The 18,193-nt window shown below is 53.8% G+C and overlaps 1 protein-coding gene across 1 annotated transcript in view; it reads right to left on the bottom strand.

Moving 5' to 3' along the window:
- The window catches only part of TRIM9 (tripartite motif containing 9), a gene marked incomplete at its 5' end in the record, with an annotated part of 61,475 nt that overhangs the window by 21,185 nt on the left and 22,097 nt on the right, over nt 1-18,193 (bottom strand). The window contains 2 exons of the mRNA XM_044436272.1: nt 9,804-9,926; nt 13,461-13,556. Coding sequence (XP_044292207.1) covers nt 9,804-9,926; nt 13,461-13,556 — 219 coding nt within the window. The remainder of the gene's footprint in view (nt 1-9,803; nt 9,927-13,460; nt 13,557-18,193) is intronic.

Below are 18,193 nucleotides of genomic sequence, written 5' to 3'. Positions count from 1 at the left end.
GGCTTCCCCTGCGAACCAGCCACCCTCCTAGTGGCCCTGCACTGCACCGATTCCAGCCTCAGGTCTGGACTTGCCTGGTCCCCAAGAGCTGGGGCGTTGTGCATTGTGGCCCTGGGATGCCCCATCTGGCCCCCCGACCCTCCCACACCTTCTCCCGCTGAAACACCTCCGACACGCCAAGACACGGAGGAGGAGAATTGCAGCATGGATGCGATCCAGCTGAAGCAAGGAGGACCCCTCCAACGTTCACAGGAGAGTCCAGGACCTGCTCGTCTCTTGCCGCTCCGGTGATCTCCTGTTTGGCAGATGCTTCCCCGGGCAGGTGGTGGGACCGTCCTGCGTTCCAGATAGGTGAAAGAGGGAGGCACCCCCTCGCCCCACAAGGTGCTGCTTCGGCCTCTCCAAGCCAGACTTCCCTGCTGCTTCAGCTTTGCCCCGCTCTAGCCAAAGAAGCCGACCGACTGGAAGCTGGCCAGAAGGTGCCGGGACGAGCTGTTCTCCCTTGGGGGGTGTGAAGGCACCACCTGGGCATGGGCTTGTTGGCTGGACCACTGGCCGGGCCACCTGCCTTCCGAATTGCCCACTGTCCCTGAGCTCCATTGCGACACTCACAACACCTTTCCTTTCCCACGAGGATATGCTGCTCCAGCAAAGAAGCTGGGGTGGTCCAGTCTGGGACGGCCAATTCGGGCCCCTTTGCTGCATGGAAGACCCATGTTAGATCGCGGATGAAACAGCCCAAGATAGATTGAAGACTGAGTCACCTGGACAGGTGCAGTGGGTGTTTGCGAGCTCGATTTCCCCAGCCTGGATGCCGAGGGGTGCTCTACCAACCTTACCGCGTTTAAACCAGAGCAACATCAAGCAATAGAGTAACGGTTGGCCAGAGTGGCCCACTCAGCCAGGGCTCAGCCATCTTGCCGGGTCCAAGAGAACCAACCTCCGTGGTGCAAAGCAGTTGCGACTCTCTGCCAAGCCAAAGGCCGGGCTGCCTCTGCGGCTGGGCAAGATTCGCACAGGTTGGGGCGTATGACTCCTCTATCTGCCTGTATCAACTATAGCCTCCTAGAACAAGGCAAAATGTTTTCCTGCCAATGGCAGATGGCAACGAGGGACCCCGGATAAGCTTCCAGGGCAACTCTGGGTTGTCCTGGAAGTCAGGTGCCATACACCATTTGTTTATCATAGAAACTTATTTATTTATTTATTTATTTATTTATTTATTTAGAAAATTTCTATGCCGCCCCATTTGCCGAAGCCTCGGGGTGGCTTACAAATAAATCAATTAAAATACAATAAATTAACAATATAAAACAAGTTAACAATATAAAATAAGTTGCCCTGGCCAAAAGATAAAATAAATAAATACTATTAACAGTTAAAATGACGCTTGAATAAAAAGGTCTTTGCCTGGCGCCGAAAAACAAATAATGACGGTGCCAGGCGGACCTCTCTGGGGAGCGCATTCCATAACTTAGGTGCCACCGCAGAGAAGGCCCTCCTCCGGGTACTCACCCTCCTAATTTCCTTCACAGAGGGTTCCTGGAGAAGGGCCTCTCCCGCTGATCTCAAGGGGCGGGCGGGCACATATGAAACATAGAAACAGAGTGAGTCTGACCCCTGGCTCCTGCCGGCTCCACTCGTGACATGCCTGTCATAGATTTGACCGGCACGCAAGATGGCATGTGATACTTGCCATCTTTGACAATGAGGAGCTCATGATTTTCATATCCGAAGCCAGTGCAAGTCAACATCATCAATGAGTTACCATCAGATCATAAAGCAGTCGAGTTTTGTAAACTTTTCGTTCAAGAACTGAATGGGCAAAGGGTAACTCCAGTGAATATTTGGCCAAATCCAGTTCAGTCGGAAACTCAGCTTCTGGCCCTACATTTTCCACTGATTCTCCAGTTGGCTGTTCCAAAGGCCCTTTGCTGAACCAGACTGAGCCGCCTCGTCTCCGACTCATGGAAAGCCCACTGTGAAACCAGTGCCCCAGAGAAGGGCAGCCAAAGCCCTGGGCGCTTGACTCCGGCTTCCGTTGTTACGTCTCTCCAGGAATGCTCTTCTAGGAGGCGAGAGCGTTGCTGGAATGCAAGATCGTGAATATGGGGCTGGGAGAGAAACATCTTTTATCTCCTTATCTTCTTTACGGCTTAAGCCGAAGTTCCGGCTTTCTCCAGAAATCCCCTGTTGACGCTTTCAGAATATTATCGAAGGAGGCACCATCTGCTGTGCAGTGCCCCATCTGTGCGAGCCACCGAGCGCAGGCCGGCTTTCTCGCAGGTGCGCTCCGGAAGAGGCTTCGAGGGCACAGAGAGCCGATCCACGTTGTGACCCATCTTAAAGGCCCCTTTGCACACAGAGGCGCCCTTTCCTGGCTGTGCGGGAGACCAGGGAATGGCTCGGCTGTGCCAGGACTGATTCATGGCCCCTGCTCCTCCAACTCTGCCACCCTCAGCCGTCCAGAGGGCCTCTGAGCATGCGCAAAGTGCTTTCTAAATCTCAGAGAATCATAGACTCCTAGAATAGTAGAGCTGGAGGGGCCAAGAAGGCCATTAGCTCCAACCCCCTGCTGTTGCAGCTTCTTAGGGCTAGGATCAGAGAAGGCGCTTTCACCTTAATTTCAGTGAGGAATTGCAGAGAAAGTACAGACAAAACTGCTGGTTTTGGTTTCTGGTTGCATGTCATGAGCGGAGCCAGCTGGTGCCGGAGGTCAGACTAGATGGCCCGGGAGACCCCTTCTGACTTGCTCTGTTTCTATGTTTCTGTGTTGCCTCAAATTTTGAGAATTTGTTTCTATGTTTGTATTTATTATTTCATTTGTGTTTATTTATTTATATATTTATTTAGCGTTTTCATATGCCATCCAATCCTAAATGTCTCTGGACAGCTTACAAAAAACAAGAAACAAAAAACAGAACAACCACATACAACAAGCAAAACACAACACGCCGCATCTGAGAAACAATGATAATATCAGTGATAAAACTGATTAACTGTTAAAATGTTGGGAAAATAAAAAGCACTCTTAAGCACTTTTGTCCACTTTTCTCCAAATGAATGCATAACAATAAGCGTTTTTGTCTTCCCTGCGTCCATGTATGGCCTGTTCTGTGCGAGGCAGGGTCCCTTTGCTATTATAAGTGTATAAGCACTGTATGCTCAGGACCCCCGTAGCAGCCAAAACATCAGGCAGCAGCAGAAATGTGAGAATCCAGCATTTTTCTCTCACCAACCAGAGTGTCTTTACACGAATGCATGGGCTTTTCCCCCCCAAACAAATTCCAAAACCTCCAAGCAACTGCAGATCATTCTTCTCTGCCACAAGGTCAAATATCAGACTGTGACCAATTACCTTTAATTTCCTTTGAGTAAGTTTGTGGAGTGTTTTAATTGTCTTGAAAGGATTGTCTGTGTGATCTGAAGTCTGTCCTCTTTTCCATCACAGCTCTGGCTCTGTGGCAAGAGGTACACTACAACTCCCATCAGCCCCAGCCAGCATAGCCAATGGTGCTGGAAATATTTTTATTTCAGTGGAGGTAATCGCCAGTAAGCAATGGCACAGTGATAAACTTTGAAGTGCCCCAAGGAAAATCCAAAAATCCAGGCATTGGAGTTGGCTGGTACCCGCAAACCGATGTTCCCTTCTAGGAGCACAGTATTTAAATAGGATGTAGTGTGCCATGTATGGAATTAAGATTAATATCCTCAGTTGCATTTTATTTTGTTATTGTAGTTGTGGATTGTTTATATTTATTGTTTATTTCCATTATATTGTAAGATGTCCTGAGACAATTGGTTTGTATAGGACTGGATAAAAAGGTTCTAAATAAGTATTAAATAAATAAATAAGTTCTGTTAAGATGAGGTAGGGTATGCTTTTATTGTCTTTTTGTCATTTGATTTTTGTGGGTTTTATAGTTCTTTTTACATGGTTTTACTGTTGTAACCTGCACATAGCTAATGGAGCAGACTAGAAATCAATCAATTGATCGATCGATCGATCAGTCAATCAAACTCTTTTGTAAGGCTATTAAGTCTTAATTCTCCATGCAAGACCAAACCACCCCAAAATATTTTTCACTGCAGCAGAAAGCAGAAATAATGTCCTCCAGCAGTTCAGATCACCGCTAAGGTCAGAAAAGACGGGAAAGTCCGAGGGTCGCTGTGCAGCTGATTCGGGGTCTCTGCCAGTAACAAAACATGATCATGGGGTCAGTGCCAAGAGGAACACTGAAGATCAAACTGAGGTATGAAGCCAGCATTTCATTGCTCTCTCGTTCCAGAATGGTCTCTCCATGGTTGTATTCCCCTTCCTTCTCCAGTAAATAGCAGGTGTGGAATTACAAAGAGCCCGACAATATTTGCAATTGAACCAAGGTGACGCAGGGCAGCGGAGTATAAACTGCAGAAGATGCTGAAGTGGCGTGGAGGTGAGACCGGACCTGGACCTCACTCTAATCCCCACTCAGCCATGAAGCTCACGGGGGGGGGGGGGGGGGGGGGGGGGGGGCCCGCCCCCCCCCCCCCCGCGGCCGGGGGGGGGGGGGGGGGGGGGGGGGGGGGGGGGGGGGCGCTTTGGGTCCGTCTAGCCTACCTCACAGGGTTGTTGTGAGGATGAAATGGAGCTCTCCAAGCTCCTTTGGCTTCCTCACAAGAGGGAAATGGTGGGGTATAAATGGAATGTGATCATAATAAATGCATAAAAATAAAAGATGCTGTCTACGTAGGCTCGGTCATCAATTCAAAGGGAGGCTGCAGCCAAGAAATCTGGGAAAAAACGAGGCTTGGAAGGGCTGCAGTGAAGGAACTGGAAAAGATAATCAAGTTTAGGATGTTTCCCTGGAGAGCAAAGCCAAGATCATCCAGGAGAATGTATTCCCAGTCGCAGGCTATGGGGGTTAAAGCTGGACGGTGAGGACAGCTGGGCCAGAAGGTTTAAAAGTGGTGCCAGAGGAAGACCCTGGGCTGGCAGAAAGACAGACAGGGGCGCCCTGGATCTTTCCCTGGGAGCAGAAATGACACAAAACTGCAATGGATAGCGGCAAGAATGGGGAAAATGCCCGGAAATAAGGAAGAGGAAATGCAGGCTGGTGGGTGTGAGAGACCCCACATGCATGTGTCAGTTGGTCTTTCTTGTTGGTCTTGAGTTTGCCCGGAGCTCAGGAAGAGCCGCGCTGAGCAGGCCAGGAGTGCCCTGGCCCAGCGCTCTGCCCCCGCTGTGGCAAGGTCATGCACTCCAAGGGCGCCTCCCACCAGATTGCAACGGCTTTGCTGGGGTCCGTGATCTGCCCGGGCGCACGGGGACACGGCCCGGCCCGGTTTTCCTAGCAGGGGTGTGGATGCCATCTGCCCGCCCTTTACTGGGCGCTTAGCGGCAGCCCTCGGGGAGGTGCAGTAATTCACAGCCGTGGCTTTGGGTGACTTAGGCCAGTCACAGATTCACAGGGTCTGGGGGGGCAGGGGGTGTAGGCCGCACTGGGCGCCTTGTAGGAAAAAAGGCAGGATATAGATGTAAAAGTTAAATGAACTGGATGGAAATGGATTTTTCCAGCAACCATCACTTAAGGAGTAGAGAGCTGGGCCTTTTCTGCCTGGAGAGGAGGAGACTCCGAGGGGACCTGTTAGCAGCGTACAGGTATGCGAGGGGGTGCCACGCACAGGCGGGTCAGGACCTTTTTTCCCCTGTGGAGTTGGGCAGGATGCGTCCAATGGAGCAAAGCTCCGGGAACCAAGATTTAGGGTGGATGCCAGGAAGTACTTCCTGACGGTTAGGACCCCGAGGGTATGGAGTGGGCTTCCACGGGAGGTGGTGAAGCCCCATCAGTGAGGGCATTCAAGGATAGGCTGGACATGCACATGGTGGGCATGTTGTGAGTGGAGCCGGCTGGAGCTGGGGGTCAGACTAGATGGCCCAGAAGACCCCTTCTGACTTGCTCTGTTTCCGTGTTTCTACGTTTCTGTGTTCTGAGCTGGCCCTAACGGAATACAAAGCAGAGCAAAAATGCCCTTCTTGGTGCTTGTGGTTCCCCAAGAGGCTTGTCTGGCACCTGTGCAATACTCTTTCCGGCATCAGGTGAAGACCTCCCTGCCTTCCCGGGCCTTTTAGCTTTTCAGTTTCAGTTGGTTTAAATCCGCTACAATATCTTAAATCTTTGCATTGCTGCAGGGCTTTATTTTAGGTTTGATTTCCTCTTTATACTGTGGTTTAAACTTTTATGGTGCATCTTATCCTGTATTTTATGGATTTAATTGCTGCGAGCTGCCCAGAGAAATTTAATCAGCATAGAAATGGAATGAATAAATAAATGTTCATCTTGAATGGGAGATTAAACCCTTCAGCTTCGTGGCAGAACTGCTCCGGGCTGGAGGGAGCGGCATCCCGAGCACTGCCTGCCCCTCGTGGGGGGGGGGTTCGCCACCCCTCTTGCCTCCCCCACAACCTCCCCGCAATTTAACCAGTGCCTGCAGCTTCAAGGGGCTTTGTGCACAGGCGCAAGGAAGGGAATGATCCGTGCTGGAATCCCACTGCCTGGTTCCCCCGGCACAGGGCTGCGGAGCTGGACAGGACTGCTGCCAGAAGGTCTGTTCCCGTGCGAGGAGCCGTCCCTGCGCTGGAGAGGAGCGGTGGGTGGCAGGAAACGTCTCTAATCCAGCCTGGGCCACCAGCACCGCCTCCTTTTCGTCTGGAAAGGGGGGCCGGGAGCCATCACCTTGACCTTGGCAAGGAAATGCCACTTCGGTGGGAAGACACATGCCACCTCGCCAAGCTGGGCCTTCCAGAGGCGCTGGGCTGCCCCTCCCATCATGCCCAGCCGGCACGTGGTGGGAGAATTTGGATAGATCCTGTCTGAAAAGCATTACTCCTGTGTGCATTTGCATTGTGGGATCAAATCCTGTCTTCCTTCTCAAAACTCAGCTGTCACTGTTTAAAATGGCATCCCCCCCCCCTTTCTCTCACTTTTAGCTATGGGCTACAGTAGAAAAGCCACTTAGTCCAAATATACGTTGTAAATAGTCATTGTTGGAATTCAGTTTACAATCTTTTGATAGCCCAGAGGGCTTCATGCGTCCTGATCATGCAGAATGTTTAGAGTCTGAGCTTATCATGAATAGTTTCTAGTAGCTTGAATTTGCATGTCTGAGCAGACCTGGAGATGGGTTCAAGTTGCTCAACTAGAGAGTCAATGCAGACAATTAGAAATATTGCACACTCATTGTTACAGTGTGATTGACTGACATTCCTTTATCTGTTCTGCATGTGATGACCTCAGAATCTTGTTGTAATCTCTGCATTCTGTCAACAGTTGCCCTGTACCTGTGTACCTATAAAATGCCCTGTAATGGTATTGAAGCTTTGCAGCAGGGTTCATCTCTGCCTGCCGGGTAATGCATGCATTATCGCGAGTACCGCAGGAACCTTGGGGTAAAACAATAAAGCCTCAGATGGTCTGGGCGCTTGGTCTTTCCCACGAACCCGAGTTTTCTTCCCTCTTCTCAAATTGAGATTCCGGGATTCTGACACACGGCCATCGTCCACGCTATGCGGCGCCTGGAATGAGGCATGGGGGGCCGTCCCTCCTGGAGCCCAAGGGCCCCCTCCTCTGCCCCACGGGAGAGCTCCAGGGTCACGCAGAGCCACCGGCTGATTTCCTGCCGCTGCACTGGGGGCTGCGAGGGCCGGGGGTCCCGCGTCAGCCCACCTTCGCTGCCACCTCTCCACGTGTGCTTGGGGGAACCTGGCTGCAGGGGCAGCGAGCGACCCGGGGCGCCTGGAGGCGAGCCCTGCCCTGCCCTGCCGTCCCCACGGGGCCTTCCCGGTCAGCTGTGTCCTGCTCTGGAGATGCTGGCGGCCCTCCAATGCTTCATGCACCACCGACGGGCGGATGGGGTGCCCTCTCCCGGCCCGGCAGGCTGCGGCCGATGCCTCCGCGTGTGCAGGGACGGGGGCGGGTGAGCGGGCAAGAGGGCAGCACCCTGCGGCTGCCCCCTCACATCCCCGGGAAAGGCCCAACTCGGGGCTCTTGCCCGTCCGCCATGCAGAGGTGCCACTGCCACGGCCTGTGGAGAGGCCACACGCCCTCCGCTGCCAGCCGGCCTCCTTCGATCGATGCTCCGACCCACGCACCCTCCCCTCGAGCAGCCATGCATCTCCGTCCCCCAGCAGGGCGGCCCCACCCCCAAGGTCACCCCTCTGCTCCATCATCCTGTGGCGTTCCTATGGCAACGGTCGCCATAGCGATTCCCAGGCCCCTCCCTCCCAGGCCTGCCTGCTGTATCTTCCCCAGCCCATCCCAGCCCTCGACCTACGGGCTCGCTGCAGAGATTCAAGCAAGGGGGGCAGGCCGGGGGAGGAGCAGGGGGCCTGGGGAGTCCAGCTCCAGGGAGGGGGTCCGGGGCCAGACGGGCAAAGCAGGCCCGCCAAAGAGTGGGTGGAGGCAAGCGTCTCCCAAGAACGAGCAGACCTGTTCTGCCGTCTTGGGGGCATCCTCTGAGCTGTTGGGGTCTTGCCTACTTGCAATATTCTATTCTGACGCCCAGGATCATGGTCTCCACAGGCTGCTCAGGTGCTTGCGCAAATATGCACACACATGAGCACACGCACGGTGCCTGCGGAACCGCATCAAAGCTGGTCTTGCAGTGCGTTTCAAAACAAAGGGGATCTTTGCTCTGCGTGTTGCCCTCCCCCGCCCCGATGTCCTTGGGCTTCAGCTCCCATCAGCCCCAGTCAGCATTGTCAGTGAGCAGGAGTGCTGGGAGCTGGAGGGTCCAGACTGAGGAAGGCTGGCGTTAGGAAAAGTATTCAGAGCAAACGACATGAGCACCTGCCTCCCGTTGAGTCAGCCCAGTACTGCTGACTCTGACCGGCAGCCGCTGCCTCTACCGTGTAGAGACTCTCTTCTCCATTCGCCCTGCCCAGAGTTGCTCGGAATTGAACTGGGGGCTCCCTGCAAGCCACTGGCCGTCGCGGATTCCTGTCCACAGCGGCATAACCTGGTTGATATTCTCGCAGGCCCAAGAGATACGAAGCAACCGTCCCGCAACGCCTTCCCCAACACCCCCCCGCACCTCTAGAGGTTAAGTAAGTCCAGTTTCAGAAGGAGGGAAACCCAAAGCAGAACCCCACCTGCTTGCAAAAAGGCAAGGGAGCAAAACCCCCATTGCCCAGCCCCCGAATGCTGGGCAGCTCCCCCAAAAAGACTGAAACGGCTCCCTGAGGCTCACAGACTGGAAAAGGGATCGCCCAGATAAAATGCACTGGCATTGCTTCTGCGTTCTGGCCTCGTCTCTTTGCCCCGGCTTCCACCCCCCCCCGACACACCCCTCCGGCCCCCAAGAACTTTCCGGAAATGACTCTGGTCCTCGGGCAGAAAGAGGTCCAGCAGCCCCGATGCCTGGAGCTTTGCTGGCCAAACTGGCCACGGGGAAGGGAGATGTTACCGAAGGAAGGAAAAGGGGCAGCCCAGGCCCGGCCAAGGGCAGGAGAGACGACCTCGTGTCACACGATCCCTGCCCTGGCGCAGACGGTGTGGCCATGTGTGACACAGTCAGAGGGGAGTCCATCGACCTGCAACCTGCTGCAGTGGCTCATGGGCTTTGAGTCCCTGTCACCATTTTAGAAATCGCCTGAGAAATGAAGAAGCCACCCCATCGGTCAGCTCTTCCCGGCAAGGGACATTCGGCATCCCCGTTTCCTATACAAGTCTCCCCGGCCAGGCCGCCCAGATGCACTGGGACTACAGACTCCATCCTGCCCAGCCGACAGGGCCGTTGCACGCGTGACCGGGCCCCCCACCAACCTTCAGCTTGTGCTCGTGCTCCTTGTTGACTCGCGAGAGCAGCTGGGCTTTCCTCCGGTTCAGCGCGTCAATCAGCGCGTCGCACTGGGCCACCAGGCAGGCCTCGAACTCCACGCTGTTCTCCTGCCAGGCAAAACACCCATCAGCCACAGCCGCAGCCACAGGGCAGCCCGACGCAGTGCCCCATCAGCCTTGTCGGCTGGGTGAGCAGTGAAATCCCCAGCCAGCTCCCACCTTCCCCTCTTCCCTGGGCACCTTTGCTCTCCTGAGCCAGAGACTGTGGAGGGGGGAGCCGAACCCCCACCCACCAGGGAAGGATGAAAACTTGGCTTCTGCCTCTCCTGTGCCTGATTTTAGACTCCAAGACCCAAGAGCTAGTGGGGGACAAGGGGCCAGGTGTCCTCCTTGGCAGAGAAGAAATGCAAAGAAAGCGGAATGTGTCCGCCACAGACCTACAGGGAGAGCTCTCTTCTCCAGATGCCCAGAAAACATTGCTTGCTTTTCATTAAAATCCAGAGAGTTCCGATTATTTTAGGAGACCTTTTCAGAGGCAGTTTTAAAACCACCTTCCGAAGCCCAGAACGCGATTTCTCTTCAGCTCCGTGACTGGCAGGTCTCAGTTGCTGGACCCCCGCAGGAAGTTTTGAAGCTCGGGTCCGACATGCACTGGGCCCAACTGGGAACCGAGTCCTCTTCCCCAGCATCTTGAAATGCCTTCTCTCTGCCCAGGGCTGCTCTGCAGGCAACAGTCCTCTGTTTTGGAGAGCTGGCAGGCAACAGTAGCTGGCCTGAGGGTGTCCTCCAGTTATAAGCTGCACAGCCCATGCCTGGTGTGAGGTCAAAGAACTATGAGGGGGCAAAATCAGTGCGGGGGGGGGGGGGCTTGAAGGCACCACCGACAGTGAGCCCTGATCAGGAGACCTGGTCCCCCATGGCAGGATGGACTGCCGTTCAGTTTAAATTTCAGTTATTCGGCTTCTGTGCTGAGCAATAGCAATTGTCATGATGGTTTCTTTCTTTGAATTGAATTGTTCCATGTGCATCTTTCACACGTTTGTTTAATTTTAACCTTTGTTAACCACCCAGACAGCCTTGGCTATGGGGCGGTATATAAATGAAATAAATAAACAAACGATTTCTGAATTTGTATCTATCCCGATAAGACAGCCAACGGTGATGTTCAGCAAACTGGTGTTCTCTTTTTGGTGACGCCGTCCATGACTCATCCGGAGTTTCTGGCCTGAACTGGGCCTTACTAGCCTAAGTCCAAGCCACTAGCCCCAGTCTAGTCAGATGCCAGGGGCTACCATTTGGGGTGTTCACGGAATCGGGCCCTTGTGGTGTAGCAGTTCAGAGGCACACGGATCCAGGTGATGCTTCTGAGCCCCTGAAGGTCCTGGTCTCATCCAGCAGCCAGAGGACAAGGGGAACCCTGTTCCTCAGGACGGCCATCCATTGTGGCAAGTACAGGAGAGCAACTGCCACCCGTATCTGGGCGAGAGAAAGCGCAACACAGGGAGCTTGTCTCCCCACCCCATTGCAAACATCTCTGGGGACTTGCAAATTATGCACTAGTGCTGAATTTTCCTTCTTTCCCTGCATTTCTCCTGTTCCAGTCCCCTTTCCTTTTGTGCCATGACTTTGCATGGCAAGCTGGAGGGCAGGGAAGGTCTCATTATTGATTTGCACAAACCTCATGGAGAACTTTTAAAAAAAAATTATTTTGGCTGAAGAGCAGGGCAAAGCTGCTGTAAATACCTGATGATCTGCCCTCTCAGGCCTGTCTGTGTTTCAGAGGCTTCTCTGGAAATTAAAACTCTTGCTTGCCTCCATCTCCAGCAGCTACTCTGTTGGGGGTGGCCCGGGAGGGGGGGGCCTGAGTCCCGGGGGGGGGGTTATTTACATCAAGCGCCTGCAAAGGGGGCGAGGGAGCTGGCAGGGAAGCGTGTTGCTGTGAAAGGAATGGGATAACGAAGCAATGTGGCGATTAAAGGCAAGGCAGTGTATGCTGGACTGGGGGAGGGGTGAAAGGGGGATTTTAATTTGGCAATAACAGTGTCTTGGCTTGATGGATTATGCTCCAGCGCACTTGGAAAGGGGATGGGGGAGCGGGGCTTGGCGAGCCTGTGTTGCTGCAAAGCAAAGCAGCAGTAGCTGCACTTCCAATCAGTCCCGCTGAAAGCTGAGGGTTGCTAGGCATTAACCCCGCAAGCATATTTACTGAGGTGTTATCAGCCCGTGGGGGCTGTGAGGGGGGAGGTCTGCAATGAGAATAGTCGTCCTGCACCTACCTTGGGTTCAGCCCCCACATTTCCTGCCCACCCCCTGAAAGGCGGTGCTGCACCCGGTTGTGCTGTCAGCCAGAGGTTTGTGCAGGAGAAAGAAGCAGCATTTTATGGGGGGACAGAATAAGGCACGAGCAGCCGGAAGCGAAGCGAGAGCTCGGCAGGTTTGCCAAAGGGGGCTTGACTGAGCCCGACACTCGTCTCAGGAGTTAATTTTATTTCGGTGAATACAGAAGCGCTCGCAGCTTCGCTCAGCCAGAGGTCTCCAGATGTGTGGGATTGCAACTCCCAGCCTGGCTGGACGAGGGGAGCTGGGAGCTGTAGTTCCACCTGGCTCGGGGCTGGGGAGGGCTGCTTTGCACTTGCGGGGCAAAAAGAAGACCTGGGTTTTGGCAGAAGGTGCGCTATCATATAAATTCAACAAATTCGTTAGAAAAAGCAAGTAAGCTCAGCAGTCCTCAGAAAGGTCTGGGGAATCGCCCTGGGAGAGCGAGTGAGTGAGCGAGCGAGCGAGCGAGCGAGCAAGCAAGCAAGCAAGCAAGCAAGCAAACAAACAAGAGCATTGCAAATGTGTTTGTTAAAGTTACTAGTCCAGAAGAAAACATGCACATGTTTCAAAAACAAAAACAACTAAGGGCTCACTTGAGCATGCGAACGACTGTTAGGTGATTATTTTGACCTGAGCTGCTTTGGGGTTCCTTCTGAGGGTTCAAAAGCAGCATAGGACATATCTGTAGAGTGACGGGATTTTTCAGAGACCTGGTGAAAATTTTGGCAAATCGCCCTGCTCTTGCAGCTCTCGGAGCATTCTCCACCCCACAGAACTGGCATCTAAGTGCTGTGCAAGACGAGAAGAGCACAGAGGCAGCGCCCGCTTCCCAGTCCCTCTGCCATGCTCTGGATGCCCTGATCCTGTGCGTTTGGTAGTTTAGGGGCTGTTGTGACCAGTGCTTCTGGTTCTGGGCTGGCTGCCACTCCATTTCTGGGCTCAGCTCAAAATACTGGGCTTAGCCCTTCCGTGCTGAAGCAGCCGGGGCCCCGTTCTGGTTTCCTCCCCTGCATTGGTGATGGAGGTGTTCCATATCAGAGTGTTTTTAGGGATTAATGGGGAGAAACATTCCCCTTTTGTTTGCCTGGAGGTAATTCTCTCCTCCCCAGAAGCAGGTCACCACTTCCAGGCCAGAACTGAGGACGGCAGGGGGTGGAGGGGGCAGAGAGAGCCAGTCTGGCTTCTCAGGGGTGCTGGGCAGCCCAGTGGATTGGTGGCCAAGGGCCGGCCAGACCTCTCCATCGCTGGCCACTGAGTGCCTCGTGCCAGCCTTCTCCCACCTTGAGCCCTGCTTCTTCCTGGCTAGAGGCATCCACCCCGTACCTGGATCTGCTGCACCATGTTCCGTAGCTGCACCAGGAACTCTTTGGCTTCTTTCGCTCTGTCGGAGAGCCCGTTTAGCGCCTGAGACAGCTGGCTCTGTGGGAAGGAAGAGAGGGCTGTAGGTTAGAAAAGCTCGTGCCCCAACATGCACTCTGCACATGTTCAAGACCGCTGTCATTCTGGTACCCATGCCAGGACTGGCCACTGGGATTCCAGGCAGGTTATTGCACCAAATGGGTTGAGCTCGAAGGGGGCGTGAGTCCCTGAAGCATCCCTGAAGTCACACTGTGCCTTGCTTTAAATTGCAACTATCAACTGGGCCACAAGGTTGGTGGCCGGTTTGCAGGGGACGCCGTATGAGGCGAGACTGAGGGAACTGGGTCTCTTCAGCCTGGAGAAGAGGAGACTCCGAGGGGGTCTGTGGGCGACATGCAGGTATGTGAGGGGGTGTCACACAGAGGTGGGGAGAGACATGGGGGAAGGCAGGACGTGCTCCAACGGAGCAAAGCTCAGGGAGCCAAGGTTCAATTTGGATTCCAGGAAGCGCTTCCTGACCCCGAGGGAGTGGAATGGGCTTCCACGGGAGGTGGTTGAGGCCCCATCGGTGAGGGTGTTCCAGGATAGGCTCGACATGCACGTGGTGGGCATGTCGTGAGCGGAGCCGGCTGCAGCCAGGGGTCAGACTAGGTGGCCCGGGATCCCCCTTCTGACTCGCTCTGATTCCCTGTGTCTATATGTCTCTGTGTCGTTTCCCTCTTTACCCAAAGGCGAGCGCAGCGGATGCGTTCAGGACCCTTCATGGAACATACGCCTTCGCCCCCTCAATATTCTCTGCCCAGGTCTGCAATTTCTAGCAACCGGCATCTCACATGTGGGGCTGTGTAAAAATCAAAGCCGTTGGGGGGGGGGGGCGGGCAAAGATTGAAGCCTTCTAAGCCTACTCCATGTGCATGCAAAACACATGTTAGTGTCCCCATGTCTTCTCTGATGTGCCATGTGACCCAGCGTGGCCAGTTTCCACAACCTACGGAATTCTTTGTGAGCAAAGAGAGATTTTCCGGAGTGCTGGCGGCACCCAGCTTTGGGACGAATCTGCACTCGGTGCTGTGGGCTGAACAGGCCTGAGCAGCCTTCGCATCGCTGTGCAGAAACTCTCACAGCCAGCGAGGGACTGGCCTTTTCAACAAGCCCAAATAAAGCAGACCAGCTCCACTTTGCCAGAATTCGGGAGACAATGACGACGGCCCTGTTAACATGGGAGCAAGCTCTCGCTGTGGGTTTTTCAATCTTTCTGAACCTGCAGCGAATGTTTTGGCCCAAAATTGGGCAGGACCAAAGACCTCATCAATCATATTGTGCTTGCCAAGATTAAAGTCATTGGAACGACAGGTATCATGAGCAAAAGGATCTCTTTTGCTGGCTTCTAATAACAGAACCTTTTACTTTGCTCCTCGCTTTAACTCAAGAACGGATGCATTAGTAAGAGTTTCCTTTCATTATGGCAGCCATTTAAACCTGGGATTTCACCCCCATCGGTGGGTGTTCTGCTGTCAAAACAGACTGAACCCGCTCCATCCTCCATCTGCTGGGATACTGTAGATACTGGGCATCAGCTTTCTCACTCAGCCACCCGTACAATCAAAGGCCGACTTTCATGCAGTTCCAAAGCCGGCACCTTTTCTGTCTACCGACGCAAGGAACTGTTTGGGCTTCTGTCTAGAGATTTCTTGCCTTAGGATGCAAGAAAGGAAAATCTAGCCAGGTGGCTCATTGACGCCCCGCCCCCATCCCAAATGCACTCATTTGCTTGTGAGAATGTGGCACTTCAGAGAGCTTTTCGGGAAATAAAGAGGCAAGGATGACTCTTTCCTTAGCTATGAAGACCACCACGCCGGACACTTCCCAGAGAAGACAATCATGCTAGGAAGAGTTGAAGGGAGAAGGAACGAACGACCAACTAGGAGATGAATTGACTCCATTAAGGAAGCCACAGACTTGAGTTTGCAAGAGCTGAGCAGGGCTGTCAGTGAGACATTTTGGGTGGCTTTAATAATTCATAGGGCCGCCTAAAGTCATTGATGACTTGGCTGCACATGACAACCACAACCATCCTGACTACTGGGGCAGGATGACAATGGAACCCATGAGCTCGGGAGGCCGTGGGCTCTCTCAGCCTGGAGGCATCCAAGATGCAGCTGGAGAGTCCTCTGAGAGGGAAGGTCTACCTGGGAGTCAGGCGCTGAGCAGGGCTTTGGACCCCATGGCCCCTTCCAGCTCTACTGTTCTGCTGTTCTATGACTCTGCTCCGTCTTTGCGCCTTAAATGAACACTCCTTTTGGGCATTAGGAGACATCGGTGCACCTGTTGTAAAGTGCTCTTCAAAGCACACATGAGCCCCAAGAGAACATGTGGAAGCCCACCTTCCTGGGCATCCAGGGAAAAGATCAGCACCGTTCCTGCCGCTGCCCAGGCTTGTCCGGGATAGTTCAAGTTGGAACCTGCAGAACTTCAGCACTGCAAATTGCTCCTGGGCTTTGCGCCCTCATAGTGGGAAGCCTCTTTCCGCCTGCACGGTGGCCTGATTGATTGCGGGAGGGGAAGGCAAGGATGCGGCAGACGAGCAGAGGCCGCCCGATGATTCATTCCGGCAATAAGTGGTTCCTCCTTGCAATCAGTTGCTTCCACATTATGTAAATTGGGCACCGGGCGCACTGGTGCCGAGGAGGAGGAGGTTTTCTGGGGACTGGGGCAGTGGGGGAGGGGAGAGGTTTCTATTCCGGGGACTCAGAGGCATACAAAGAACAGCGCCAAAGCCGGGTCCATTGCGGGGAGTGAATCAGCCTTGCGCTTTGGCTTTTCCCGTCAGAAGGAGTGGGCTTCCTTCCACTGTTCCTCCACCGCGTGGCCCAACCCTTCCTTCTCCTGCCGCCCTCCAGATGTGCCGGGGGGGGAGGATGGAGGGCGTAACCTAACACACCTGCAGGGCACCTGTCGGGGGCCTGCTGGGAAGGCAAATCTCTCCCGAGGAATTCTGGGAATTATTCTCAGCTCCTTGAACGCACACTGCTACAAGCGGAAGACCCCCTGCTGAGGGTCGGCTCAGCTCCTCCGGCGAGATCTCTGCCAGCGGAAAAGGGACGCCACATGCTGCGGACGCAGCGCCTTGGCCCAAGCGACAGCTCCCCCGGCCTTGGCCTGCATCCCGCACTCCGCAAGCACCGCCACCGATGGATGTTTCCGTGCCTGCCGGGGGATCCACAGTAATAATCTGGGGATGCGGGTCATGCAGTGGGTTAAACTGTTGAGCCGCTGGGCTGTTGATCGGAAGGTCAGCAGTTCAAATAGGCACAGCAGGGTCAGCAACCCTACCTGGCAACCCGAAACATGCAAATGCGAGTAGATAAATCGATGCCGCTTTGACGGGAAAGGCACAGCGTTCCGTGCACCTCGGCGCTTAGTCCTGTGGCCACATCCCCACGGAAGCCTCTTCAGACGGGGCTGGCTCTTCGGCTCGCCAACGGAGATGAGCACCGGCCCAAGTCAAACAACTAGCATGTACGTATGTGCAGGGAAGGGGTGCAGGTGGCGCAGTGGTTTAAACCGCTGTGCTGCTGCGCTGGTAGATCGAAAGGGCGCCGGTTCAAATCTGCACAACCGGGCGAGTTCCCTGTTGAAGTCCAGTCCCAGCTCCTGCCAACCTTGCAGTTCGAAAGCATGCAAATGCAAGGAGATGAAAAGGTACCACTTCGGCGGGCAGGTAACAGCGTTCCGTGCACTTCGGTGTTCAGTCATGCTGGCCACACGGCCACGGAGACCGTCTGCGGACAAACGCTGGGTCCCTCGGCCAGGAAACGGAGATGAGCACCGCCCCCGAGAGTCAGGCATGACTGGACTTCACGTCAAGGGGAAGCCTTTACCTTTACTTTATGTGCAGGGAAACTGTTGCCTTTACCTTGCCTGATGGCCACTTTGCGATTCTGGTTGGAAGGATGAAGGAAAGGCCACTTGGCTCGAACACAACGCTGCCATTGTGTTTCATGCACAGTCCAGCACATGGAAGGGTGCCCCTTGTGCTTATTTGATTGTGGGTGAGGGATTTGATGAGAGTTTAGCTCCTCCACTGGATAGGAGTGTGTCTCCCCGCAGGAGAGCAAAACGGGGAACGCACGCACCAGGCTGATACAGCTGCACTTGGTTTGATTAATGTTTGGAGAATTCTGCATCCTGATGAGAGAGGCAAAGTTTATTTCACCTGTCTATCAACACTGCTCGTCATTCGATTATATTTGGTTTCTACTTTTCACTGTGTCAAATAAATGCTTCTAGGATTGATAGGCTGATAGTTTCAGATCGGGCTCCATTTGGAGTTGTAATTTGCAGGTTTGCCAAGGCATCCGGTTTCTGGAACTTTTAATATTTGTTTTTAATGAGGAGCTGCTTAAAAGTGAGATTGCTACTGAGTTGCTTGTGTATTTTAAAATTAAAGAAAGCACTGTTGATTTTTGTGCTGCTGAGTGGGAAGCCACCCAAGCTTTTAAATGGTGGTAAGAGAAGGGCAATTTTCACCTCTCATTCCCATAAAAAGAAAAGAAAAAAAGCAACAAGGTGTCTCTAAAAAAGATCACAAGAGGAGGCAAACTTTTAAGGTGGAGGGCCACGTTTCCTGAAGGACGGGGGAGCCATGGGCTCAGTGGAAAAGCTAGTGAGTTGCCTACGGAAGGTCCCAGCTTTGG

The sequence above is a fragment of the Varanus komodoensis genome, unplaced genomic scaffold, assembly GCF_004798865.1.
Source record: "Varanus komodoensis strain SLA01 unplaced genomic scaffold, ASM479886v1 scaffold3, whole genome shotgun sequence".
Taxonomy (NCBI): domain Eukaryota; kingdom Metazoa; phylum Chordata; class Lepidosauria; order Squamata; family Varanidae; genus Varanus; species Varanus komodoensis.
This window is presented reverse-complemented; position numbering and strand designations above follow the sequence as displayed.